The sequence below is a fragment of the Neopsephotus bourkii genome, unplaced genomic scaffold (genome assembly GCF_033783945.1).
Source record: "Neopsephotus bourkii isolate Nb327-2 ecotype Australia unplaced genomic scaffold, CSIRO-AGI_Nbou_v1 NB_1080, whole genome shotgun sequence".
NCBI lineage: Eukaryota > Metazoa > Chordata > Aves > Psittaciformes > Psittacidae > Neopsephotus > Neopsephotus bourkii.
The window spans coordinates 3,885,479-3,912,598 of NW_026901568.1; the positions used below are offsets into that span (position 1 = coordinate 3,885,479).

The 27,120-nt window shown below is 41.9% G+C and overlaps 2 protein-coding genes across 3 annotated transcripts; one reads left to right on the forward strand and one right to left on the reverse strand.

Moving 5' to 3' along the window:
• Window positions 1-305: 305 nt before the first annotated feature.
• Window positions 306-18,643, reverse strand: IL5RA (interleukin 5 receptor subunit alpha). Of its 2 annotated transcripts, none has more exons than XM_061362124.1 (11): window positions 17,056-18,643; window positions 14,578-14,732; window positions 13,105-13,250; window positions 12,395-12,533; window positions 11,742-11,874; window positions 11,476-11,666; window positions 10,492-10,637; window positions 9,775-9,910; window positions 7,082-7,178; window positions 2,066-2,147; window positions 306-569 (listed from the first exon to the last, which is right to left on the reverse strand). In XM_061362124.1, the coding sequence occupies exons 2-11, from the start codon at window positions 14,687-14,689 to the stop codon at window positions 477-479; spliced, it is 1,275 nt and encodes a 424-aa protein (XP_061218108.1). In that variant the 5' UTR covers window positions 14,690-14,732; window positions 17,056-18,643; the 3' UTR covers window positions 306-476. The 2 variants fall into 2 exon arrangements, with proteins under 2 accessions (XP_061218108.1, XP_061218109.1); XM_061362125.1 differs by having other exon boundaries at window positions 14,578-15,331.
• Window positions 18,644-20,570: 1,927 nt separating this feature from the next.
• On the forward strand, window positions 20,571-25,404 carry TRNT1 (tRNA nucleotidyl transferase 1). The gene is made up of 7 exons (XM_061362126.1): window positions 20,571-20,750; window positions 21,465-21,658; window positions 22,234-22,372; window positions 22,626-22,752; window positions 23,168-23,361; window positions 23,544-23,794; window positions 25,080-25,404. The coding sequence occupies exons 1-7, from the start codon at window positions 20,576-20,578 to the stop codon at window positions 25,326-25,328; spliced, it is 1,329 nt and encodes a 442-aa protein (XP_061218110.1). The 5' UTR covers window positions 20,571-20,575; the 3' UTR covers window positions 25,329-25,404.
• The last annotated feature ends 1,716 nt before the right edge of the window (window positions 25,405-27,120 follow it).

Genomic DNA, 27,120 nt, shown 5'->3' on the forward strand with positions numbered 1-27,120 from the left:
GCCAGGAAGCACAAACAATCTCTTCTTGTCCTTTTGTAGATGCTGCCAGTTCATGTCAAAGGCAAGAGCCTGCAAAGGAGCCCTGGATTGGACATGAGTGAGAAGTCAGGGAGGCAGACAGCTGCTCTTTCAGAGCCCACCACTCCAGAGACATTCCCTCATTCAGAAAGGAGTGTGAGGAAAAGTGAAGCTCTCGTTTCATACTGAAGTCGGCGTCTCGCAGCACCCACCAGCTTCACACAGCCAAAAGCTGGGGATGCTTTTAAGCCCCAGGGAAACCAAGTTATTAAAAATGCCTACTTTTTTTGTGCAGACTGTACAAACTGAGACATTTTCTTGAGTAGCTTATCTTGATGCAAGGCACCTTGTGGAAGCAAGTCCTCCTGTCCTGCAGGAAACATTGCTGCAGCAGAGGTGACGTGAAGCCCACTCCAGCGACGTGCCAGGGCCACCAGCCTCACCAGCCCTGCAGGCTCTCAGAAGACAGAGTCATCAAGGGCATTGCAGTAGAGATCTTCGGCAAAGCTACTGAATTCGGTTTCTGTCTCACTGGTGCAGGTACGTGCTCTCTGGAAAGCAAACACTGCCGTTAGCTGGTGAACAGGGAGGTTGTGCTGGTTTTGGCTGTGATAGAGTTAATATTCTTTGTAGTAGCTAGTATGGGCTGTGTTTTGGATCTGTGATGGAAACAGTGCTGATAACACAGGGATGTTTCAGTGATTTCTGAGTGGGGTGCACAAACAAGTGTGCAGAGATGGGGTGACTCGCAGAAGGAAGCAGAAGGCAGTAGCTCAGCGAGAGGCAGAGCTGCTCCTCAGAGCCAAGCGCAGTTTCAAGGGCCACGCTGCCATCACTGTGCAGGGCTTTTGTCACGTTGTCCAGCTGTTTACACTGCAAATTGAGGAACTGAATGCACACAACAAACAGCTGCTGAAGGTTCACTTTCCTGGTGATCTTAGCAGAGCCATGTCCTCACCTCTCCTTGCCACTGTCACTGCCTATGCAGCCACGGTGCCAGTAGAAAGCCTCAAGCCAGTATCGCCTACCTGCACTGAGCTAGCTCTGAGTAAAGAGACAGTTAAAAACAAGGCAAAGCTTCTTAATAATGAGAAACAGCCTTTGCATGCTCACGTATTCTAGCTGCAGTGCTACTATTTGCTATTTCTCGTATTCTTATTTGTGATACCCTAAGTCATGTTACTTTACACCAGTGGTTTTAATTAAAAACAAATATTATATGATAATCTTTTAAGCCTGTTTCCCTGACCAGACCATGGAATAAGAACAATACACAAAAAATCAAACCCCTATTCTAAGGGGACAAATTAAAATCAAGCTACTGAGCAGCACTTCCCTTGAGCAGACAATGAGGAGTTTTATCTTATCTGTAAGGCAAATGTATTTATCAGGAAGTAACAGCAAACAAAATAAGGCTTAAGATCAGCTCAACAGTAGGACCACAACATTGCCCATTGTTAGGTTTCACAAAATAAATCAGCTCTCCAGGTGTCAGCCTCCAGTCCAAGGCAGAGCTATCTGCCTGGCTGTGCTCAGTGGAAGGAGCAACTGCATTTCCATACAAAAGGCAAAGCCATACCATACCATGCACATGAAATTTGTCACATATTAGAAAAGCACTTCACCCTTTTGTTCATTGTTAACCCTCCCCAAAACATTTCATCTACAAACAAAGCCAGATGAAGAGCTACTGCAGATGGGGACCTGCCCTCTGCAGAAGAGGTGGCCACATAGCTACGTGAGAACTGACCACAGTAGTTAATGATTGCAAGAACAGCCTCACAGATTGCTAAATTCCGTGTCTATGTTATAGTCAGGCTATGCATATCATTACATTAACTGAATTTCCCACTTGGCATGTTTTGCACAACACATTTGACATCGTAGTCCACATCTAGTATGGACATTAGAGATTCTAAGACGTCAAAGGCTTTAACTGAGGAATAATGGTCTACATGGTCCCAACCTTCCAGGGAAAGAGCACTGCACAAACACAGCGTTCCTTGTAGTAAAAAAAAAGAAACAAGTGACTAAAATGTTGTTTTACCTCGTAGTTATTTGGGAAGGGGCCTCTGAATTTGTTGCTGGGTGTTGGAATTGGTGGGAAGAGTTTACTCCATACGTGGTTTCTGAAAAAAACAGTAGTGATGTGAAAGAATTGCTTTTTCTGATACATGACGTATCCAACAAGCAGCACATGTTTAGCCCCATGAGAAGGCTTGTTCCCTCTCACCACCAGCCCTCCTGCCTGCCTCGCACTCAGTCATCAGGATCTGATCGCAGCAGCAGGATCAAAAGGGGTCAAAGTAATGGCTAATGATCAGCCAGCAGAAACCCTGAGGACTGGGCAGGTGTGCTGTTCCTCACAGGACACTTCTGGACCCTAGGGACGTGCAAATGACAAAGATGAGGCAGGATGATTCTCTCCCCCCGTCAGCCTCTCCCATCACAGCCGCAGCCAAAAGCCAGGATGTCTGATCCACAGGGCACTGCCATGTCTTTTACTGGCCAGCAACAGGTCTGTCTTGGAGAGAAATTAATTACTCTGATCTGTCTGTTCATGCTCATGTTCTTCCCAAGGGCTGCATTGTCATGTATCTTGTTTGGACAGTCAAGACAGGCTGCCTCTTGCCCAGCCTTTGGTTTCTGGACATAATCTGCCTGCGTCTGGTGGTAGGAGAGCAACTAAAAACAATGGTGTGCAGAGGGAACAAGGAGGAGGCAAGGAATGGGATCAGAGATGACTGACAATAAACGGTTCTGCCTAGTGGTGTAATAACTCATGTTGCTAACACCCTTTATGATACTCCTTCCCTGTCTGACATGCTTTGGTCTGGCTCAAGCATGCAGGTGTATGTATTTGTGTGATACTAAGAACTGCAGAATGAAATTTTTCTTGTCTTTGATATATTCCAGAGTACAGATTTTACATTTCAGTTGCCAAAAAACATTCACTGTCTCTACTCCTGGATAGCACGATATCTAAATAGGGCCAGATTTTAATGGGAAATTGTAGCTGAGTGGAGATTACACTTGATCCATGAAACAGAGGTGTGGCCAAGGTGCAGAGCTCTATCTGTTGGGACCAAGGACAGACTATAGAATCACAGAATGGTTTGGGTTGGAAGGGACCTTAAAGATGACCTAGCCCAAACCCGCTGCCATGGACAAGGACACTCTTCACTAGACCAGGCTGCTCAAAGTCCCATATACCTGGTTTATTTTCTAACAGCTCTCCTGACTGATGTCTGGTTAGTTCAATGCTTATGGTCTTACAACTATTCTTCTTCCAAAAGCTGAGTTCTGTCAAGCTTTTTTTATCCTATTATTCCTCCTCACCAGGGAAGTGAGGAGAAATAATATTTTCTTACTATCAGTTTGGAGCTAAACCTTTCTGCCTGAGATGCTGCTGCCCTAAAGGAGACATTAATGCTTTTTAGGTGAAGGAAGGGCCATACCACTGCTCACACAATAGACCCAACCAAGCAAGCTATAGGATGTGTACCCATTTCTGCACATGAGTTTGTGACTCAGGTGTACAGCCAGAAATGGGAATATGAGGAGGAAAAGCAGGTGTGAGTTGTTTCTAGGAGACATTTGCATCCACTTTGTTGAAATGCTGAATGCAGTCCAACCATTGCTGGCTGCAGAAGACAAGTCAGGCTGTGCAGTCACTGGCAGCAGACTGGGACAGTAAGGTGGCTGCTGGTGTAACTCAGGAGTGGGGCCAGCACCTGGCATCATATCTACTGTTCACAGCTTTCCTGCTAAGGGTAGGTCTTTCTGATCGCAGCTGTGCAAGCACTGTTGTCTTCACAGCTCCTGCCCAAGATTGGGTCTCCAAAGCCTCTCAGAGGGAAGGCTGTGGAGGCCACATGATTTCACCTTATTTCAGCTCTGAGTGTGATTTTGATGTGAGGACACGCGTCAAATTTTGCTTCTGTTGTGTAGTGTAACCAACAAGATTTGGGGGTTTGGGGATTGGCATGTTTCTAGTTGTGCTGTTTGTCAACAGAAGAGTTTGATGGAGCCATATCAAAATTATTTATTGAGTCAGCAAAATGCGTAAGTTATACTTTGCTTCTGGAATAGAAACACTTAAGGAGGGGTGCACAAATGCCCAACAGAAATGAGGCAGGACACTCGTGTCCTTGGGGGCTGCTTGCCCCTCCAGTGCAAGAGTCTTTGCAGTGAGGCGTTGGTGGAGTGGTGACAGTGGTGCCCTTAGAATAGTCCTGTTCTTTTTTGTAGGACACTGAAAAGTTGGAGCTATGTGATTAAATATCTTGTCTCAAAATGCATTCCAGATAACTCTGCTTGTCTCTTCACAGGTTAGAGCACGGCCCTTTCCATTATCACTATTTGGACCTTCAGGATTTGGAAAACACCCCACAGGACCCTTATGCCTCAACTGAATGTTTCAAGCCTCCAGTTACTGTGCTGTATCTCTCTGAAATTTGCCACCTTTCCCACAGGCTGTGACGTGAAAAGGCCAAAGAGAAGCACGTAGGAGAAAGGGTTCTTCTTTTTCCTTTTCTAACCGCTACAATGATATTGATAAAATATTTGTTTCCACAGGACATTAGAGTGCCTTTTCTAGCGTCTTGCCTCCTCTGAGATTCCCATGACATTTTCCAAAGGATTTCCCACAGCAGGTGGCTGCTGGCTGCTGAATGTGGGCTGCAGAAGAGGGAGGGTGGAGGTCAGGATGACCACATTGATTTCAGGTTATGGAGGGCTACTGACTGTCCTCACGTCAATTAAGTGGAGAGCAGCTGGGAGCAAGTTATTATCTACATCCTCCTGTAGGCTCACCTCCAGGACAAAATGGTATTCCAAGGCACAGCCTAAGGAAATACAGATTATGCTCATTCATAAAGACAGAGGTCAAACCAGGAAAACATTCAATTATGTTTTTTATCAAGACAGTAACCCTATCAGCTACTGCAAGGAAGTGAACAGAAAAGACTATCCAAACACTCTTAAATGGCTACCTTGCCTTGTAGCATTTCTTCCAAATGGTGTTCTGTATGTCTGATGCCTGTAATCACCAGGAAGTACAAAGAGAAATTTATAGAACTCTTTGCTATAACAGAATTACTTACAATGGCTTTAAATTGTATAAAATTTGAAATTATTCTGTGTTTGAACTGCATGGTGTATTTTATGAATTTTCAAAAGCAGTAAAAACTGAGAATACCAATGAAATTGTGATCTAGGGAACCTGTTCTGTTTTTCTTTTATAAATATCTGCAGATACAACAAATGAGCAGGCTAAGCACTGTGTTTCATCTTACATTTCCCATCTCCTCCCAGGGCAGGCTGGGGTATTAGAGAAGTGGCAAGGACTCTGAGCAAGAAGCATCTTGCAGTGGAGTAAAGCTAGCAACTTCATGAAATTTAGTGCGGCAGGCAGATAAAATGTTAATCACATTGGGCAAAAATAAAATGTCATAAGCCTTTGGGTGCTAGGGAATTATACACCAGCCAGGCAGAGAGAAACTCTTAGAAGCAACCAATCAAGGAGCTGGACCTTGAAAAGCCATCTTAAATTTGCCTAATGTATTAAAGTTCATGAAATGCGTTGGTACACCATCTTCAAGCTGGTCCTTGAGCAGAAGTCTTCCCCAATACCTATTTCTCTCTCTATTTCTGCTTCAGGATCTCTGCAGGGGAAAACTGCGTAACATCCAAATACCTGCAGAACTCCATAGGAAAACACGACTGCTACTAACTGGTGTTGGAACTAACTGGTATTGCTGATTTGCTGTCCCAAAGAGAGAGGAGAGAGCTAATGAAGATGATGCCAGAGCAGTGGAGGACCTACAGCTATATGGACAGGTCAATCTGTAAAAGAATCAGTGATGTGAGTGGTTTGGGGATTTCCACCAATACATCAGGACTGCATAGCTGGGATTAAGTGTGCATGACTCACATGAATAAACTCTCTGGGGAGTTAATCTGTCTTGTTCCAAAAAGGATTGCTTATTGAGACTTGCTATGCTAATTAAATTGACTTAAGAACAGGTTATCATAGACAACAGACATTTTAGGGAGAGTTAATAACAGATATTCTAATGTAACATTCCTGTAGACAAGAACTTTATGTGATATAGGAAATGTGGTATGGAAAGGAAAATAGCCAAGAGCACATCAAGATGACCAATAAATTAAAAGGTGTTAAAGAAATGAATAAGAAATTAGCAGAGTCAAGGACAGCACTTTCATTACTGGGAGCTGTATTTACGGTGGACTGATAATTGCTGCTTGTTGCATGTTTCAGGGGAGAAGCTTGCAATGAGATTGAGTCTTTAATTCATTGCTTATGATTTGACTAGTCACAGCTACAGAAATCCAAAGTATATCTGGTTTCTTTACAGCACATTTTGAGGAGTTTGGCTAAATGACATCTGCTTTTACTACACAGCACCCATAGCCTCTGTAGTAATTAAACTAAACAAATTACTCAAAACCACAAAGCAACCAATATTTTAATGCACTTGCTCCTGTTAAATGTCAGGAGAAGCTGCAAGCACAAAAGCACTTAATTTTTACCTCTGCAGAGCATCTACTCCTTGATGTCAGCTGAAATTCAGACCCCATGCCCAGAGCTCAGTGTAGGGCATGTCTGTGAACTGAGCTAGACAAGACTAAGAAAACACTGCTCTGTACATTTTAGCCATGAAAGATGCTCTCAGCAGCTTTCACTATGGTTAAAGACAGAATCCTCCTGGGGAAATCACTGACCCAACCAAATCCATTTAAGTGAATACATGAGATCATGACAAACAGATTTTTAACAAATTCACCTCAATCAGCATATGGTTTTGTCGTTGAAGATTGAATTGAATAACTCTGATATTCCACCAATGTTGTTGAATATTATTATTGATAATTAATGAGGCTGACTACTACTTATTCAGTACTTTTGCTGTGTGTAATTATGCTTCAGTACAGAAGTGCCCTTTCTTAAAATTAAGCAAAGGTGGTAACATCCCCACACACTTGTAAAGCACCTAGTCCTTAGTTATTCGGTAATTAAGCAGAAGACGATAATACTTACGTTTTGCATATTATAGCAACAAGCAGGAATGTGCAGCATGTGGACACACAAAGCACAGAGAGAATCCAGACTGTGGAATTCTCCAGTTTGTTTTGCCCTGAATTTCAAAGAAAAAAGATATTATTTTAGTGCAGATTATTTTAAGCACACTCTTACAAAATACTTCATCAGCTGTTTTATGTGATTATATTCAGATCACAAATTAACATGCAAACAGTGAAGACCTGCTATCTGGAATTAGAAATGAAAGGCAGAGCTTCACGAACAATTTCCATTAAACTGACTTTCTAGTTTCAACAATACATTTATTTAATCTTGACATGAAGGAAAAAAGAGCCAAGAAGCATGAGGAGTGAGGCCCACCAGAAGGTCGATACAGTCCGTTAGCTGCTGTCCCAAGACACACAGTGCCATGCAGTGAGGGCACAACTGGTACTCAGCAAAGACGCTGTTTGTTAATAATCTAAGGCACAAATTGTTTGTTTTCCATTAAACCATTATTCAGTTTCTGTTAACCCTTTCTAGCCAGGAACTGTATTTCTCTAGCTTCCTAAACTTGCCTGTAAAGAAGACAGTGAACACCCCATTCTTCTTGAGAGCTGGTTTCTGATACATTTTCTCAGGAAGAATTTCTCTACTGTGTCTGTCTGTGAGCAGACACAGATATTTCTATCAAGGTCAGTGTTTCTGTTTTAAAAAGGCATTGCTCAGTGGCCAGGGCCATTATTCAGTGCCACATTATGCAATATAACCAAAACATTTACACTGAAGTGCATTTTCAAAAGGCTGCCAAGTTATGATAACTACCTGTTCTATGCATCAAGGTGTCAGCACTGCCATTACTGGGTAATTGAAAGGACATAAATCAGCCAGCAGCAGGAGTGTTGGGTTTATTGCTGCTGTAGACAAAACAATATTCAATTGTGGACAGATTTGTCTCTGAGAAATGAGCAGCTGAGCCTGCTGTCTCTGCTGATGGCTGTGGTTGCACAGCAGTCCAGAGAGCAGCATGTGGATGACACTACAAGCAGGCCTGTGCAATCCATCCTGCACTTCCACAGCACCCTGATGGAGCACACAGTCAACCTTCAACCTTGTAATTAAAACTGGGTTAGGATGGTTTATTTTGTCTTCAGGGTTACCACTTTTCTCTCTAGAAAATGTGATTTAGGATGTAATTGTCAATGAGTTGTGTTTTGTGTAAGTCTTGAGGATGACTGGGGCAGCAAACTGCAAAGTGGTTAAGTCCCACAAACCAATTTTAAGCTATCCGGCATGACAGGTGGGAATAGTATCAATTTTCCAAACCAAAAATAGAAGGGTCCTAAGCCTTTTCCATCTTATATCATCAATTGGCAATGGCCTCAGAAAGGTATGGTCAGGCAATGCTCACTGCAACTCAGAGTGTGGAAGAACTGCAGACACTGCACCGTGGCTCTGGGGACCTGCCCAGCATGCTTCTGCTTGGACTTCTCTCAGAGACATACTCACAACAAGCCTCTAAAAAACCCTTTCTATAAGAGAAAAATGTCCCACTCACTCATCCACACTGATTTTTTCTTATCTAGCTTTGTTTGACTGCAATGGTTCTTCTAGAGACAGCTGGTATCGAGGTGCAATTCTACAACACCCACTTTGGCAGCATGTGTCTGCATTTCCCGGGGTTTGATTGCCAATGCCTGAGTGAAGGATTCGGAATTGTGCTTCCGCTTTTAGCAAAGCTACAGGATGCAGAGTCTAGGCCAGTGTTTTTCTCAAGATATGGACTCAGAAGAGCTCTGCTGGTCTTAAAGTTAGTCTCATCAAATACTTCCCTGATAGATGCATGAGGCTAATAAACAGGCTCAGTTTTCTAAATTAATGAGATGTTTGGTCAGCCTCCCACCCCAGTCCTGGGTCAGTGGTTGAGTTGCTGAACTTCTCTTCCCAAGGGCTTGTCACTGCCATGGAGCCAGGTGGAAAGGTCAAGGGGATATGTTAGAGTAAGGAGGCAAAACACCAGCAGCTTTGCATTCACTAGCAAATAGATATGAGGGAAAAAAGTACAGTAAACAGGAGAGCGTAAGGGACTTTTTTTAAGTGAAAACCAGGAAATTAAGAAACTCAAAAGATAAGAGCAAAGGAGGATGTCTAAGAAAAAACAGTTGATAGTGTGTCTTGATAAGGAAACTGTTATTTCCAGAAAAACATGTTCAGCAAGCAGGAAATACAGAACAAAGTGGAGCAAATGATCACATTCCTAGGATGCTAAAACCATGCTCTTTTTTCCCTCCAACATTTAAGAATTCAGATAGCTCCAGTAGAGTAGTTGTTGCCATGATCACTCATATTAACTTCCAGCATGAACATCACGATGCATGCCAGGAAAATGCATGTAAAAACTAAAGAAGTAATGCAACTAAAAGACCTTACCTAGAACTTAGGACTTACTTCAGCTAATTTAAAGCAGTTTCTGAGAACATAAGCATGTAAAACCGAAACAGTCTAAAAAATCCTCCATATATCCAAAAGTGGTGGGTTTTTTTCTTTAATGGAACACAGATTTAACTCCCCTTAGCTTTCACAAGTTAGGTTCTTCAAATACTTCTTTTCCTGACTTCTATTAAATTTAGTTGGCATGCTCATGATTAGGCAGCATTTGTTTTCCAGCAATGTAATAATATTCACTAAAGACAGAAACATATCATTCTTACCAACATAAATAATTTCACTCCAATCACTCCAAAACCCTCTTGTACAACATATGTGATGATTAGCTCTAATTTGTATGGAATACCTGCTGGTAACATCAATCCGTAATCTGAAGTCATTTACGGGTATTTTCAGTATCTGTTAGGAAAACAGTATCATACTGTTACAAATTACTTAAGACTAAGCAAATCAGAAAACAAACTTTCTTCGTGTTTATTTTTTTTTACTCTTTTACTAGATTAACTGAGCATCTGGCCTTGCTTTTGAAATAAGAAGGTGTAATTTCTCTCATAATTCACCAATATTTCAGGGTAAATTCTTGAGAGATACCACATTTTCATTCTTCCTTAAGTCACTTCATGCTGAATTTTCAGCATTGTCTATTCTCTTATTGATCTGAACCCAGATGCATAAAACTGAGTAACTGCAAATTTTGTCCTGCTTTCCTAAGTCTCTTGGGGGATAGTTTGTGGGAGAAGAAGAAGGAAAACACGGAAATTTACAAGACTTTGGGTTTGCTGAACCCCAGTCACAAATGAGACACAAGTTTCAGCAAAAGTCCATAGTTTCAGAAATGTTCTAATAGCAGGCTTCATTTTAAATGCTTTAAAACTTGTAACATATCCACAAATATGAAACTTTTTGACCAGGTTGCATAAAGGCAAATTCTAACTATATAAGACAGTCAGCTCAGAGAGGGAATGCTATGTAGCAATTACCTGCTTGTTACCTGACTTCAAGTTGAAGAGATAAAATTCATATTCAAAGCATTCTTTAGGGAAAGGAGAAATTGGCTTCTCCCATGTGGCCAGGAGATCATTTTGCTTTAAGAATACAGTGACATTTCTGGGAACATTCACTTTCTCTATAAAAAGAAAACTGTACTGGTAAGTTATTTATTTAGAGCCAAGTTTAAATACTAGCAACTGGAGCATTTTATAACCTGATAAGTGTTTCCAAGTTGGACCTATAATCCTCGAATTTATTTCACCTTTTGGACAGAGAAGATAAGGATTTAGGAGGAGTAACTACATTGCAGAAAATAGTTAAGAGAAAACAGTTTTAAAAATCCATTTAGAAGTTTTGGGAAACTAGATTACTGGTGGGGGAGAGAATTTATTGAATTGCTTTTCACAAAAGCATTAAATTAATGATAGAACAGTTAGAAAAACTTAAGCAAACAAAAGGCATAACTAGGAAAGTTATTGAAAACTGAAACAAATTCAAAGCAATGCATCAGCAGCTATTAGGGGGATGATTTCTAAGAAGAAAGTATGTCAATTGTTTTATCTTAATGAAGCCATGAAAAGGGGAAATCATATCTGTTAACAAAAAAGTGAAAGGCATGGAACTAATGAAGGAAAAGAAATTATTTGGGTAGATGAAAGATGATGGAGAGTCACGGCTGACACTACCTTTTATTCAATACTCTACTGCCTTTTTTTAAAAGGACATGGTTATCTTCAATACCATGTGTCTTTTTCCTTTTAAAGAATGACTAAAACAAAAGGTAGTAAAAACTCAGTTATAACCATCCATTTCTGTCTTACAATCTCTTAGAATGTCATTAAGATGTCTATGCAATGCCAGCACATATTCTCCCCGACATCAAGAATCATCCAATCCAGAAGTATTATTTCAAATATCTTTTCAGAATCCTGCTAGACATCTGTAAGTATTTTTTTAAATGTATTTTTACTCACCAATGGCATTTTGGTTAAACAGCTGCTGAAAAGGCTTGATTGCAGCATACTTGCTAGAACCGTTAATGTGTATTACAATGAGATTATCAACCTCTTCAGGATCAATATGAGTCACTGAAAATCTGCATTCAGTATTCCTGTTCCACTTGTCTTTTATGTAATCTTGACATTCTTCAGTGTATGTCTTATACCTAAATTAAAATACTTGTCAGGCATGATGATCTTAAAGAAATTGATTACTGACTTAAATAGGAGAAAACACAAACCTGTAAAATAGGAAGTACTTGGTATCTTCTGGTGCTTCTTGGCCAGGAAGCCAAGTGCAATGGAGAGAAACAGTACTAAAAACGCTAATGCGAGTAACACAGGACAAATTGGTGACAGATGTCTCTGGATCACCTAGAGAATCAAGGAATTATAAAGCAGTAAGAAAAATCTTACTACAAAAGTCGTAAGAAATTCATCTTGCTAAAACACTTAGACTACAGCCTTTGGTCCATTATTTCTATGTCTATTGTATCCAATTCTCTTCCTTATCACACAGGTCTGTCAGTTATGGATGGATGAAGATTCCCAAACAGTGTAAGTAAAGCTGTACCACAGAGCACCATTACATATTTCATGTACATCAAGGCAATATGGTCTTTTAAAATCCTAGTGTATGAAAGTAGTTATCTTAGCTTTAGCAAGGAAATAATATAAAATTTTATATGGGTTACCCATGTTCTGCACCTCCAGATTGTAATCCAGGCTCCATAGCAGTAGATAAAGGCCTAGCCTAAATCATTTTGTAAGATCAGTGTGGCAGGCATAAGGGGAAATGCTGTATTTTTCAAGTATTAAACCTGTCATTTTGGGTGTCTAATCCACAGAGCGGGGCAGAAGACAAAATTCAGACCTCCCCTGCATTTCTTCTTACCCAGTGCAGGCGGAAGTTTTTCCTTCACCCAGTCACTTCTCATCTGAAGGTCATTATGGAGAAGTAATGTTCGAACGTGTGCCGAGAAACCATTGTGAAGTGCAGCTGTTCGGATACTGTGAGTCTTCTTTGTATCATACTTGAAATATCAAATAAGCATCACATGTGATGGAAACCAAATTAAGGGACCTATTTGCAAAGAGGCAAACCAGCCAGCTACCTTGGCTGGTTACGTTAAGTGTATAGAGCTAGAGTACAAATAATCCACACAAGAAGTGTCTAAGGTTTTTCATTTAAGACAGCAGGAACCTTACCTTACCAAAAATTTGTTTATGGCATACAGCTGTGATGAAACATGATCTGACATTTTAATGATACCCTGGCATTAATGTGAATTAAGTGAGCTGACTTGAACAGGGAGCACTGTCACTTAAAACCAGTATCCATCTTTCCCCCAAGATAAACGCTGCAGACTGAGACTGCCAATACCCAAGCTAAGCCTTGTCCCAACAGAGCTATACCATAAGCGTAGCTGAAAGGGAATCTCTCCAATGCTCAAACTATATATTTATGATATAAGAGAATAAGTGATTTGATATGCTAATTATTCAAGAGGCATATCACGTGTACTACACCCAGGTTTGGTGCAACATGTTTAACTCAACATGAATTTTACCTTCTTAGGATAGTGGACTTATTTTTTATCTTACCTCTTCAGGCACTGGGCTTAGGATTTTCACATCATATCTAATAGTGTAGTTTTTTCGTTCTTGATTAGGGTTTGGTTTCCACTGTAAAAGCACTTGTGCTAATGCAGAGACTGTAAGGGTGAAGTTAACAGGTGGGAAGACTTGAACTGTAAGGGAGAAAAGTATTCATAACACAGTAATCCAGTGAATTGTTTAGAACAAGAGCTTTACAAGCAGTAAGCAATACAAGCTTATAATACAGGCTAATAATTTCATTTCAATATTATATTCTCTCAACACCTTCTTATAAAATGTTTCTAATATTTGAAAAATACCTTTAAATAACAACCAAAACTTTATCAAATAAGAGTTTACTTAAAATTTAGCTTGAAAATGATTTTTTTGCAACAGTTTCAACTTGAAAATCACAATTGGTTTGTGAATTAGGTGTAGGTTTTTCGACTCAATCCTCATATTCACATATACACGAGGCATCTGTACTGAAATGGGGCTGATGGAGGGATCAATTGTACAAACAATTCTCACCCACATAAGCTTGCAGAAGAGCATAACATGGGGGGCTTTCTAAGAGAAGGCTGATGGCCACAAGAAATTATATGTGAGACGAGAAACAAAATTATAAACAGAGGAATTAAGCATAAATGGAAGAAAACATAGAAGGATGGGAATGATAATTCAAAATGACAGGGCAAGAGGGATTCCTGGAGCGCATATGGAAATGAGAAAGATCTCATGCTGGGGGGAAATGTTAGCATATAAATAGCAAGGCAATGAAAAATCAATCTCCTCCCCTCCATTTCTAGTCTTCTTCAGAGCCTGCCCTCTCTTAATTGCCATCTCCAATGCAGCTAAAGGACATCAATCCCCACTTCTTCCATGGTTTCAACCTTTGATGCCCACTAGTTCCATTTTCAAGCATGCACCTTGCACCAGGAAAACTGCCTCCTAAAGGCTCAGAAAACGCCAACACAAACCATACTGAATTGCTTCCCTTAAAATGCTCCTTTTTGAGATGCCCACAAAAAATGTCCCCATTAAGGCTGCGGATACACCACGATTACACCAGAAATTCTTTGTGTCACCAAGTTTCTGCAACAAACTGCAGTTTTGTTCCTGGAGGTAAAATTGCTGTCTGGAGTAATGCCTTTGCTCTGGCTGGATTAAATTGTTGAGTAAACCAGGCCAGGAACTACTGTCTAGCCTAGAGGGCAAGTGCCATGGCACAAGTTTTATCTACGTGCCTTATGGTTCTTTCCTCTCACGGTAAAACAGTACTCAGGCACTATCTGGGAGCAATCTAACAGAGTAAACTGTCCCCGGAAGCACATTAACACAGCACACTCATCTGTGGCCCTGGACTCACATGGCATGCCATGGACTGTTTTATTCATGTGTAGAACAGTGCATCTGACCAACAGGTGGAGGGGCCAACTGGTGCTAAAGCTACACACTGGTAGAAGGAAAATGCCTTACCTCCTGCAGCCTGAAGTATGTTTGGCTGAACGAAATTTGCTGTCCAAAGGAGGATGACAAAAACTTTCATCATGCTGGCTATGATCTTTAAATGGTATATTAGAACAGTCATGTACCAGTACTTGGATCTGTCACCATCTTAAAGAGGCTGATACCTAAAAAGGAGCACAATCCCAATAGTTAAGCACACAAACCATGGAGCATGGTATATCCACATGATCAAAGGAATTAAACTGCTACATTGCAAGGGATAGACACTTCTCCTTTCCTTGCAGCAAAATGCATCTTGTCATTGTTAAATTTAATGTAAGTTCCATCAACCACATTTCATTTTGTTCCCTTTGCTTTTGCCAGCATACCTTGAGAAAGCTACTGGTTTCAAAACACTCACATGTGGATGTTCAGAAAAGCAGTCACTGCTGCTGAATTAGAGCATTTCTCCATGGAGAGGAGTGAGTCAGGTTCAAGTATATTGGCTTTCAGTGGAGTCCCATTTACTCGAAGAACAGAAATAACCATATTTTTAGCTGCCACTATATATAAACTAGGTACTTACTAGAATTTACTTTCCAGTTTCTGTTTCAATAAAGCTTGCTAAAGAAGCAGCATCAGTACTCACCTCAAAGCTAATTCTCCAGTGTTAATTATTGGGTGTAAGAGAAACTATTTTGTTTGTTTCTAAATTAAATGAACAACTATTTTTAATGCTAAAAACCAGCATGTTTTTATGCTTCCTAGATTGTTTCATGAGGCACTGGAATAAAAAAAAATTGATGTGTAATCATTCATCTATAACCTAATATAAACAACATGGACATACAGAACAGCAGCTTTCCAAAGTGTTCTTAACCAAAGAGAAATAGGCCCTCCCAGCCCAATCGCACACTTCCCTGGGGAGCTACAGCAATTGCTTGTATGGAGAACATAATATTTTCAGATGGTAATGAGCAGAGAAAGCATCTTTAACCCATCAGTTCTCCCTGAACCTGCAATAAATAACCTAGGGACTGGAAGCACTCCAATTGATCACAGTTGGAGTACTTCTGCTACACTGTAACTACTTTTCAATATAGTGTATGAATGCTGAGCTCATTAAAATAACACATAATCAACAATACAATGTGTTTCCTAATGTCCAGGTCCACTCACTACCTGTATTCATATTTTGTATGTATCTGCTATTCTGCTAGCCCAAATGTGCACAAGGCTAACTCAACCACTGGAGTTTGCTAAATTATTTATGGGGACTCAGGGTTTGCTTTTATGTATGTTGGGATACTGAAAGACATTTTGGCCAGACACTTTGGTTCTAACACAATGCATGTGAATCACAATCAGGTAATTACTATTCACCTTGTACATTTATGCCTAGACAGTGCCTCCAAGACGATTTCCTATTGCATTACGATTCATGAAAAGTCCGTTCTTTGGATTCTCTCACTTGGATACCACACAGACCTCTGCTTCACAAGATCAAGTTATTTTCTTTAAAAGTCTTTAAAAAGCCTCATGTTTTACAACTACTTAAGATTCATGTCTCCTAACATGAGTAATGCCAGTATATTGGTTTTAGGACTGCTCTGGCATTTAGCGCAACTGAAAAAGCTGGTTCTCTCCCGGTTTTACTTAAAGTGGGTTTGGCTACATATAGATTTGCTTAATTTGTCCTCAAAAAGCAAGAATTCTGATTCTTCCTGGGCACACTCTTTTCTGTGTACTTTTAAAAAAACCCTAATTTCAAAAGTACTTTAGCTGTCTAAATCATGCACTTATTAGACACAGATCTAACATTTTCTAAGCAGTGGTTTACTGATCTGAAACTGGATGTTACTGTAATGCAGATTAGTTTTCAATTATTATCCCTATTCTTCTTTTCAGTTTATCTTTTCCTGCCTTGTTTACAAAAATGCTATTTTCCCTTTTCTTGCTATCAGACTAAGATTGAAAATACAGCTTTTCAAAGAGGTATTTCCATAGATGTGTAAGACAATACTGTACAAGAACACCTTGCAGTCTGTGATATCCTGTGTGGTTTTTTGTGAGGAATTACTAAAAAGAGGATCAAAATAAGTGTATTCAAATAAAGATGTTAATTAGAAATCTACAAGAGAACTATGTTCCTATATCCATATTTATGGATATAGTAAGTTCTCAGGATAAATAAAGCCTTGATATATTATGTTTTGGTTACATATGTTAAAAAATATAAGCAGAAGGTAAATGATATTATTCCTTTTGTAACAGGTATACTGAAAGGGCAGTAGAAATCCAAACCACAGAAAACAGCCTCTAAGAGGTAATGATTTTCTTACTTACAGTTGACATGTTCCACAGTCTCACAGGCAAGGGTCAGAAGCAGATTCCAGGTGCATTTCCCAGTGCCAGGCAAAGCTGACTTTGAAAAGCAGGACCTTTGCAGTTTTCAAACAAAGCACAGCAAGGCAAAACCAAACCACAACAAACATCCCAGGAGGTTACCTGCAAGGCTCGAAAGTTCTGTGAAGAGTCAGCTCCATTTGTTCAAACGTCCTCTGGATCATCTTCCTGTGGGTTTCTTTTATAACTGCTGTCTTTCAAGTACAAATGTGATAGGTACTTCAGAAATGATGGCAGATAAGTTAGACAAGCACACATTGAAAAAGGGAACTACAGATTTAACCACAAGATGAAAGGCTCCATACAAGCACACAGTTTAGCTCAGAAATGGGTTTGCTTTGTTGAAGGTTAATTATATAGCATAGTCTGACAATCCTCTAATAATTTTGCAAGAGCAGGAATGTTTAATGACTGACTGCAAAGAAATAACCTATAGCCAGCTACCTAGGGACCACTGCTGACATCCCAATTTGTTCTTCCCCTAGAAAATCAAATCCAAATGTTGCTGGGAAACTGTGCAGGCTTCCTGCAATGGTTTTATACCATCCTGTTAAATGCTCTTGCTATACAGCCATGTGAACATCAGAGGCATTTTGGGAAGTTGCCTGGACCAGAGCAAGATGAGCCTCCTAACCTCAAGCTGAGAGCTTTGGGCTGTGATCCACAGGGCTGGGGAACACAGGCTCACAAGCAGGACAAGCAGCAGGAAATGACCCAGGGGCTAGAGAAGACCCTGCAGAAAGTGAGGCTGCATGTAATGGAGTTACAGGAAGGACAAGAAGAAGGCTAATGATTTGCATTCTTTAACAACCTGGATTGCAACTACCCTATTAAATGTGCAGATGACACAAGCTGGGAAAGGTGTGTGCTTTGAAGGTAAGACTAGAATTAAGAAAATTCTTGACAGATTGATGGAGATTGGGTGCAGTTCAATATGGGCAAGCTCTCAACTGCAATTAGGCATTGCCAACTGTAAATGACTAGCTCTAAATAATCAACTGATTAGGTATCTGTTCTGCAGAAAAGGATCTGGGGGTTTGGAGTACCATAAACTGAAGAGACATAAACAATGCCATGCACTTGTGAAATGATGCCAGCAAAACACCGGTGTCCTCTACAAGACACATGACGTAATCCTTCCACTCTGCACAGCGCTGATAAAGCCTCCACTCACTCACGCTGTGCCCAGCTCAGATACTGCACTTAAGCAAGACATGCAGCAGATAAAGAGAAGCCAGTACACAGCAAAGGATATGAGAGCCTAAAGAGTATCAGAGAGGAAACAAGTTAAGGGAAGACTTGAGCAGAAATGTAACACCTTAAGCTTTCACACGCTCTCAAAGCCCATCAGCCTGTGACTAGAAGATTACAACAAGTAAAATTCAGGTTAGGTATCAGGGAAAGCATTCAGTGTTGGACAGAGTTTCAGAGTTTTCAGTTTCAGGCAATGGAGCACCCAAGGACTGAAAGAAACTCTGTGATGGGTCATCTGAAGGCAAACATCAACCAGGAATGATGTTGGTAATCAAATCCTGCCATGAGGCACAGAGGTAAGTAAGGTGAGTTCTTAAGGTCTGGCCAGTCCACATGTCTCTGAATGAACAGGTAATTACTGGGCAATATTCTGATACCTACATCAGAATATTTCTGTAGAAATGAGATCATTGCTAAAGGTGAAGCATGTGTTTAATAAAAAGGTCACCAAAAAAAAAGGGGTAATAAAATGTATGTTCTTATACAGGCCTGACTTGATCATTGTAGGTCTGAGATCCAGTTTAATAGGTCATTCAAAAAAAAAAAAAAAAGCCCTTTTGTGCTCATAAGCACACTCCTGGCTGCAGCTCGGTGCTGATTTGGCAGGTGCTTAAAAGGCTGGGTAGGTCTGTGACACATTTCTTCACAGTTACCAAGAAACCTCTAAAACTCTTTACGCTGAGACAAAGATTTATTCAGGCTTCAAAGGGTACCAGGCTCCCAATTAACTCGCATTTGGGTGAGTTCCTTCTCTGGCTTCATTCCTTCCAGTCCTTCTAATATGCTTTCATGCAGGAGCAGTACAGGGAGGAGCAATGAGAGCCATGGCCCTCCTCTGGGAAATGCAGTTGGCCAAACACAGCAGTCATTCCACAGTCGTTTCAGTGAAATTACACTTGTGATGAGGGAAGGACAGACCTTCAGACTGTACCACATCCCCCAGACTCCCACATTATCCTGTCTTGTCCATGTATATTCTCACAATAAAGAAAACATATTAATCTAGGCTGACAAACATAAATATGATGTTTTAAGCTATACCACATTGCTTCTCGTACATAGTTCAGCAAATGGGCTGCACTCATAGCCCAGAAAGCAAACTGTGTCCTTGGGATGCACGACCAGCAGCGTGACCGTGACCAGCAGGTTGAGGGAGTGGATTCCCCTTTGCTCTCCTTTTGTGTGACCCCACCTGGAGCACTGAATGACCCTACTGAAAGAGCATAAATTTAGATGAGATCTTGGGAAGTTCTCCACTATGAGGGTGCTGAGGCACTGGCACAGGGTGCCCAGAGAAGCTGTGGCTGCCCCATCCCTGGCAGTGTTCAAGGGCAGGCTGGACACAGGGGCTTGGAGCAAGCTGCTCTAGTGGAGGGTGTCCCTGCCTGTGGCAGGGGTTGGAACTGGATGAGCTTTAAAGGTCCCTTCCAACCCAAATCAGTTTGATTCTATGATCAGCAGCTTCCAAGCTCAACACCAGCAGTTTCAGTGGGTACTAAATCCATCTCTCAAGTGGTGTGCTGGGGTAATTAGTCCATTTCTTTTGTCATGGTTGTGTCATTATCAGAATGCATTTTTCTCCCCTTTGCAATCCTTTTTCTCTAACCTGAAATCAAGCCACGGCAGGTCTTTTGCACTGTTTCTTTCGTACACCACTTTGTTCACGCTTTATGCCTTGGCATGACACCCGTCCACCTGCTTCCCCACCACGGCGGGTAAAGCGCAGGCAGCCCTCTCAGCTGCACCCGCGGCTCCTCACTCAGGCAAAGCCCCTGCTGCTGCCCCGGGACACGGGACACACCACGCACCACGCACACCGCAGATCACACACACACACACACACACCGCACACCACGCATCACGCACACCGCAGATCACACACACACACACACACATCGCACACCACGCACACCGCACCACGCACACCGCAGATCACACACACACACACACACACACACATCGCACACATCGCACACATCGCACACACACATATCGCACATCACGCACACCACACACCACACACGACGCACACCACATCGCACACCACGCACACCACGCACACCACCCGCAGCCCCGGCCTGAGCCCCTCCCTGCTCCGCACCCGCCGCTCTGCCCCCAGCACCGCCCGGACTCCACCTCCCCGCGACGGAAGGGCCTAGGGGCGTCGCGTAACGGCGCCAACGTCATCTCAGGGCGCCGGGGAAAGCCGGGCGGCAGGAGCCCGCTCTTCGGGCCTAGCGCCGCCGGCGCAGCGCGGAGGAGCTCAGCGGGTGGGTGCGGTGGGGACGGCCGGGGAGCTCGGTGCCTGCGGGGGAAGGGGGTCTCTCCGTGCGGGGGGAGGCCGGGCCCGTTCGGCGCGGGGCGGCTGATGTGTCGTGTGGCCGTTTCTCCGCAGATGCGGCCTGAGCTGTTGCTTCTGCTCTGCAGGGCCCGGCTGCGGCTGGTCCCGCCGCTCCGGCCGCGGCACCGAGCGGCTGGCATCATGAGGCTGCAGTCCCCACAGTTCCAGGCCCTCTTCACGGAGGGGCTCCGCAGCGTGGCAGGTGAGTACAGCGCGGGGAGGCTGGGCCTGAGCCTCCGGAGCGGCTCCTCTTGTGCTGGCGTGCGGAGAACGAAGTGCGGCCTGGAGAGCCATGGCGATGAGCGCAAACGTTGCAGTTTGCGTCCTGTCCCTGATGAGTCAGGGTGTCCCTGCACCTCATCCACTTACGAGGGAAATGGGCAGCGGCTTCTGTGGCTCGGTCATGGTGCTGGGGGCAGCCTGGGTGCCTGCGGTGCCCTGGGAGGTGTCTGCTGCTCTTTAGATAAGGCCACTGCAACTTCTGAGCACCTCAGAGGACGTGGTGGAGCTGACAGTTGTGGGGCATGTTTACTGAAGAAGTTTGGATTCACCATTCACTGTGCTCTGCCATAAGTAAACAGTGCACTTTTGTCTTGTTGGCTACTGGCTGCTCAAACTGCTCTGCGGCCCAGAGCACCCCAGTATTGATTATATAGCTGTTAATACTTAAATTATGAGAAACGCCCCAGAAAAATACGCAGGAAATGAAATGACTGGTGCAATGCCTGTGGTTGCTCAGCTAAGTATCTGATTTGTGCATTTTGCATGAAGCTGTGAGATACATGCATGCATACTGTGTATTGAGTATGTATTCCCACATCTGTCACCTTAATGTGTGAGAAGGTAAGGGTATGTCTGACAGCATGCTATGGTGTGCATTTAGGAGAGTGCTTCCTAATTTTCTTTTCCTTCCCAGAAATGTTTGAGAAGAAGAACTATGAGCTAAGGATAGCAGGAGGTGCTGTGAGGGATTTACTGAGCGGAATGACACCACAAGATGTAGATTTTGCCACTACAGCTACGCCAGCAGAGATGAAGGAAATGTTCACATCTGCTGGTGTTCGTCTCATCAATAACAAAGGAGAAAAACATGGAACCATTACTGCCAGGGTTGGTTTGTGTTTTGATTTGGATCTTTTCTAACTATATTTGTGCAGCGTATCCAATAGAGAACTGGTGCCATGCTCCTTTGTTAAAGTATCGCAGTAAGAGTTTAAACGAGACCCTGCTTTAAAGTATGGAGTGAATTCTTTTTTATTACTCTTTGCAAAATTCAATTTATTGCCATATTTTAATGCATGTTACCTCTGCATAACCCGTTCATGCTGCAGTGCCATCACTAGAAAAGATAATACAGACCCCCCCCCCCCACCTTCTCAGATCATGTGAGGAAGATCCCAGTGTTTCCTCCTCCTGATTTCCCATGTGCCACTTCCTCAGCCGTGCTGATTTCTCTGCTTCTTGTTCCATCCTCTGCAGGCTACCTAGAAAACCAGTAATGCAGGGATTAATTTTGGGTGTTTGTATTTCTTGGTTGTCTGCTCTGTATGAAAACATGGTACCTGTTGGTTTGCATGTATCCAGGGTGAGCACTGACTGTCTACAAACATGAGGCTGAAAGGATATACAGATCTTGGTGTGTATTCATGGTCATGTTGAAGTAACAATGTCTGTGGGATTTTCAGCTCCATGAACAGAACTTTGAAATTACTACTCTTAGGATAGATGTTGTCACTGATGGACGACATGCAGAGGTGGAATTCACCACTGACTGGGAAAAGGATGCTGAAAGGAGGGATCTGACTATCAATTCCATGTTTTTAGGTAAGTCCTTTCAAAAGGAAGTAAGTTAGATGAAATACCACCTTTCAGATTAAGCCAGTAAATTCTCTTGATCTGTTTTAGTTTTGTTTATTGCTCTCAGCTGGAAGGTCTGTACAAATATATGAGGTGATCAGACAAACCAAGTCAAATCACACAGCTTCTGTATTTTCAAATGGGAGTGTTCAGTTGTGCCAACCATGTTTGTAAACTAGTATTCTTGCTTTTTTTTTTTTTTTTTCTCCTTTTCCTGTAGGTTTGGATGGAATGCTGTATGACTTTTTTAATGGATATGAAGACTTGAAAAACAAGAAAATTAGATTCGTAGGAAAGGCAACTGAGAGAATACAGGAAGATTATTTACGAATCCTAAGATATTTCAGGTACTAAAGTTTCCTCTTGTACTTGAAGTTGGAATATTTAACACTGTTGTGATGTTCTCTGAATAGCAGAAATAAAATCTCCTCACAAGTAACAAGTGATAGGATGAGGAGAAAATGGCCTCAGGTTGCACCAGGGGAGGTTCAGATTGAATATTGGGGAAAACTGTCTTCACTAAAAGGGTTGCCAAGGATTGGAACAGGCTGCCCAGGGAAGTGGTGGAGGCACCATCCCTGGAGGGACTTTAAAGACGTGTAGATGTGGCACCTGGGGACATGGTTTAGTGGTGGACTGGACAGCACTGGGTTAGTGGTTGAACTCAATGATCTTAAATGTCTGTTTCCAAGCTAAACAATTCTAGGATTCTAAATGGAATAATTGTGCTCATTCTAGCATACAGATGTTTTATTTGGGCAGGTTTTATGGAAGAATCGCAGAGAAACCTGATGTTCATGAATCTAGTACGCTGCAAGCAATTAAAGAAAATGCCAAAGGTTTGGCTGGAATATCAGGAGAAAGGATTTGGGTGGAACTGAAAAAAATTCTTCTTGGAAACCATGTAAATCATTTGGTTCAACTTATGTATGAGCTGGATATTGCCCAGTACATAGGTAAAGTGAAATGAAAATTGCTTTACTATTCCTCTATCATACACAAGCAGAACTGCAGAATGGCAGAGTGAGATAAAACTTTGTTTTACTCAGAAAGAAGTAGATTACTTTTTTGTGTGTTAACATCCACATTTCTTATTAACACTTTCTTGTACTTTTCTTCTGTGTGTGTGTCCCTGTAGGGCTGCCACTTGATGCAGATCTAGAGGAATTTGCCAGAGTCACTAAAAATGTACAAAATCTGTGTCCAAAACCGATGACTGTTCTGACATCATTGTTCAAGGGGAAGGATGACATCACAAACCTTGATCTGAGGCTGAAAATCTCAAAAGAAGAAAAAAACCTTGGCCTTTTCTTAATAAAGCACCGGCAAGAGTTAACCAAAGCTATGGGTCCAGAACCACTTAAACCATATCAGGACGTCATCATGGATGTAAGTGTGTTTCGTATTGCTTTATTTGGCTCTACACAGTAAGCCAAATTTCCAGTTTTACAGAATAGCAGAGATGACAGTGCCTAGGGGAAAGAAAGGGCCTTGGAGTCTGGTGAGAACCATTTCATTTTCAGGCTGTTTACTGGTCTTTGGCAAGTTTTTGCCAAGGTTTTAACATGGTATTTTCATCAGAAAGGTGGGATGTAAAAAGTATTGGCAAACTTTAGATTGCTCCTACTGTAATATCTTCACAATAACTGGAAGAATATATTTCTGTATTCTATTAGTTCAAGGTAACTAAGGTGGGGTGGGTCAGTTGGTTTGTTTTCCCTCTTTGTTTTTCCTCTGGAGAGGGACCAGGAGTTAACAAGAGCGATTCAAAATGTCCTGGCATGTCTCTGCAATGTAAAGCAGAAACTTTTGCTGTAAAAAGATCCTTTTCCCTTACCAGAGTTTACTTAGAGGACAAGTAGTGGCCATTTCTGCTTGGGTTCAAAAGCTTTTTTCTTTCCCATCCAGAATATTGAGACTTTAAGTTAATTTTAAAGAGATTATTTAAAACAAACAAGAATCCCACTGTATTTTTATCAGTTCCTAATACCTTGTGTTCTGTGTCAGGTTTTTTTTGACTGAATTTAAAAGCCTGCCCTTGCCTCAGGCTGCCAAGTATCGTATGTGGTCATCTGCAACAAAAATTCCATGTGAACATACCTAGGGACTGAGTTTGCTGTGCTGTCCCAGCTGATCTCCCCTTTCCTTTAAAACAGGAGGTAGGATTTGGACCTTGAGAGACTCCAGGGTTGGTTTTTTTAATGTCAGTTGTGTATAGGAAGTCAGTGCAATTCCTGGAGCATTGGTATGTGGTCTCTTTAGGGCATCCTGCTCAGCAGGCAGCCTGTGATATTCTTCCACAGTGAAGTTCAGTTAATTTCAGGTGAAGCTGTTGTCTTCTATTGTAGCACCTGAGACTGAAGGCAGGAGAAAGTAGTCTGCAATGAGGCCTTTCTCCCACAAGAATGGTAGTAGTTTCTCTCCAGCTGGAGGCTGAAGATAATGGTTAGAGCTGTTACCTGGAATTTTAAGAAGTCTCCAAGGATCTCCGGGAGCCTCCGAAGTTAGGACTGAGTTTTAAAACTTGTGAGGCAGGAGCCATCCTCACTTTCATAGTTCCACCTCACTGTCCAGATGTTGCCTAATAAGATGTCATGGGAATAATGTAGTGTGGAGCACAGTTTGAGGTGTTTTCTACTGTGTTATAGTGAATTCTCTCTTTTCTTTCTTCTAGTCTAGGGAAGCTAATACAAATTCCAAGATCTGCGAGCTTCTGAAATACCAAGGAGAAGATCATCTTTTACAGGAGTTGCAGCAATGGACTGTTCCTTCTTTTCCTGTTAGTGGCCATGACTTAAGAAAAATGGGCATGTCTTCTGGAAAAGAAATTGGAGCAGCATTACAGCAGCTAAGGGAGGAATGGAAGAAGAGTGGGTATCACATGGACAAAGAAGAACTGTTAAGTTGCCTAAAGAAGTTGTAAAATTGAGTAAGAAAGAGAACAGTTTTTGTCCTATTCAAAGTGTAACTGAGGTACCAGTAAATACTTTGAGACTGTACTTGCTGATTGATGAGTGTTTGTCATATTCAAGATCTTCAGACAGTGCTGTTCTCCTGGTACTAATTCATAACTTCTGCAAGCCGAGGTTTAATATTGCCAGATCTCACATCCTCTGCCTCTTGTATTCTAATGGTATTTACTACTTGACTCTGGGCTGTCAGAGGTGACAGCAAAATTTTTCTCGCTCTGACTTTGCCACATCTAAACAAACCCAGCCCCCTCAAAGAAAGGTGTTTCCATCCTCTACGTGAAATCATTGGGGACCTTTTGTGTCTAGGAGAGTGACAGTGGCTAGAAATAACAAGCTCTAACTCTTTTTGTAGTTAAAATGAGCCAGCAGATTGAAATACTCCAGCAGTGTGCAGACAGTCTTAACCGCATTTTCTGTACAGTTTTCTTAGTGTCTAGACTGAACTTTAGATTAAAAGGATGACTTGGCTTAGTCAGTATTACAAACTACTTCTCTGTTTGGTAGTTTTTCAGTAACTTACCATTGAATAACTCTATCCATAAAAAACTGGTGAAGGGTTCTGCAGTGTGCTTTCAACATACAGTGTACTGTGAATGTTAATAAATAGCAGAACGGGAAGGAGATCCTGGTTCCCTACTTCTCTTTAGCCATGTGTACAGAAGTACTTACTTTTAAGTACGTGTACTTAAGTTCTGCTTTCTCTTTCCTGATGCGGTATAAGTAGAACTGAGGTGACAGTGTTGGTGTGCCCAGGCAGTGTGGAGACCTGTGTTGAGTCCTGCAGCTCTGTAACTTGAGCAAGTACTAGTGCCTTCAGCAATTCTCCACACACTTCTTAAACTCAGAGGTACTCACCTCTTCTCTGTTTTGCGGGCATTCTGTTGAAATCAGTAAAGTTATTTTGGGAAGAAGTTGTAATATTCCTACTACTTTCACACCAGGATCTTCCCTATGCTGCTTGTGTTAATTATTTGTACATTTTTCCTGTCTGGACAGATCTGTAATAAAACTGCAGTATGAATGTGTTCAGATGGAAATTCTTCAGAATTAATAAATGTGTTGGTAACACTTGGAAAATAAGAGAATTTATTAGTTAAAGCTGATGGGGGAAGGAAACCTACACAAAGAAAATGATTCTGAAGGTATGAAGGAACTGCAGGAGGACACAAAGGGAAGAAAAAGAAGTGCTTCTTTTCTCTGTTAAACAGGCAACTCTCCTAAGACCATGGTGCTGTTTCATTATGTCATTAAATTGAAGCATCCTTGTGCAAGTTACTGAGCTACTGAAATCTTGGGAGGGAGACAAGTAATCAAATGTAGTGTTACAGTAAACTCGTTGGAAGAATGCTTCACAAAACCGTATCTTTTAAGGCAGCATCTATGGAGGTGGTAAATAGTGGCAGCTACACTTTGCTTCATGCAGTTGTTGTCAGGGTCAAACTCCACTTGCAGGATTCTGAAGGACATGAGCTGGAAACTTACGATGTCCAGTGCTTGTTTAGAGCAGCACAAAGGGATTAGTCTGAAAGCATTGTACTGAAACAGCTCTGCTTTGAATTCACCATGCTTAGTATGTTTCTTCAAATCAGTACTTTAATGTTATGCTTGAGGGTGCCAGTGACCATATCTGTTTTACTGTACGCCACAGAAATTAAACCCTAGTAAAGGGAAACTGGATTAAATCAAAATAATAGCATCATGTAAGCAAGCCGTACCAGCTTGAGTGCTGGGCAAATGAGTTTG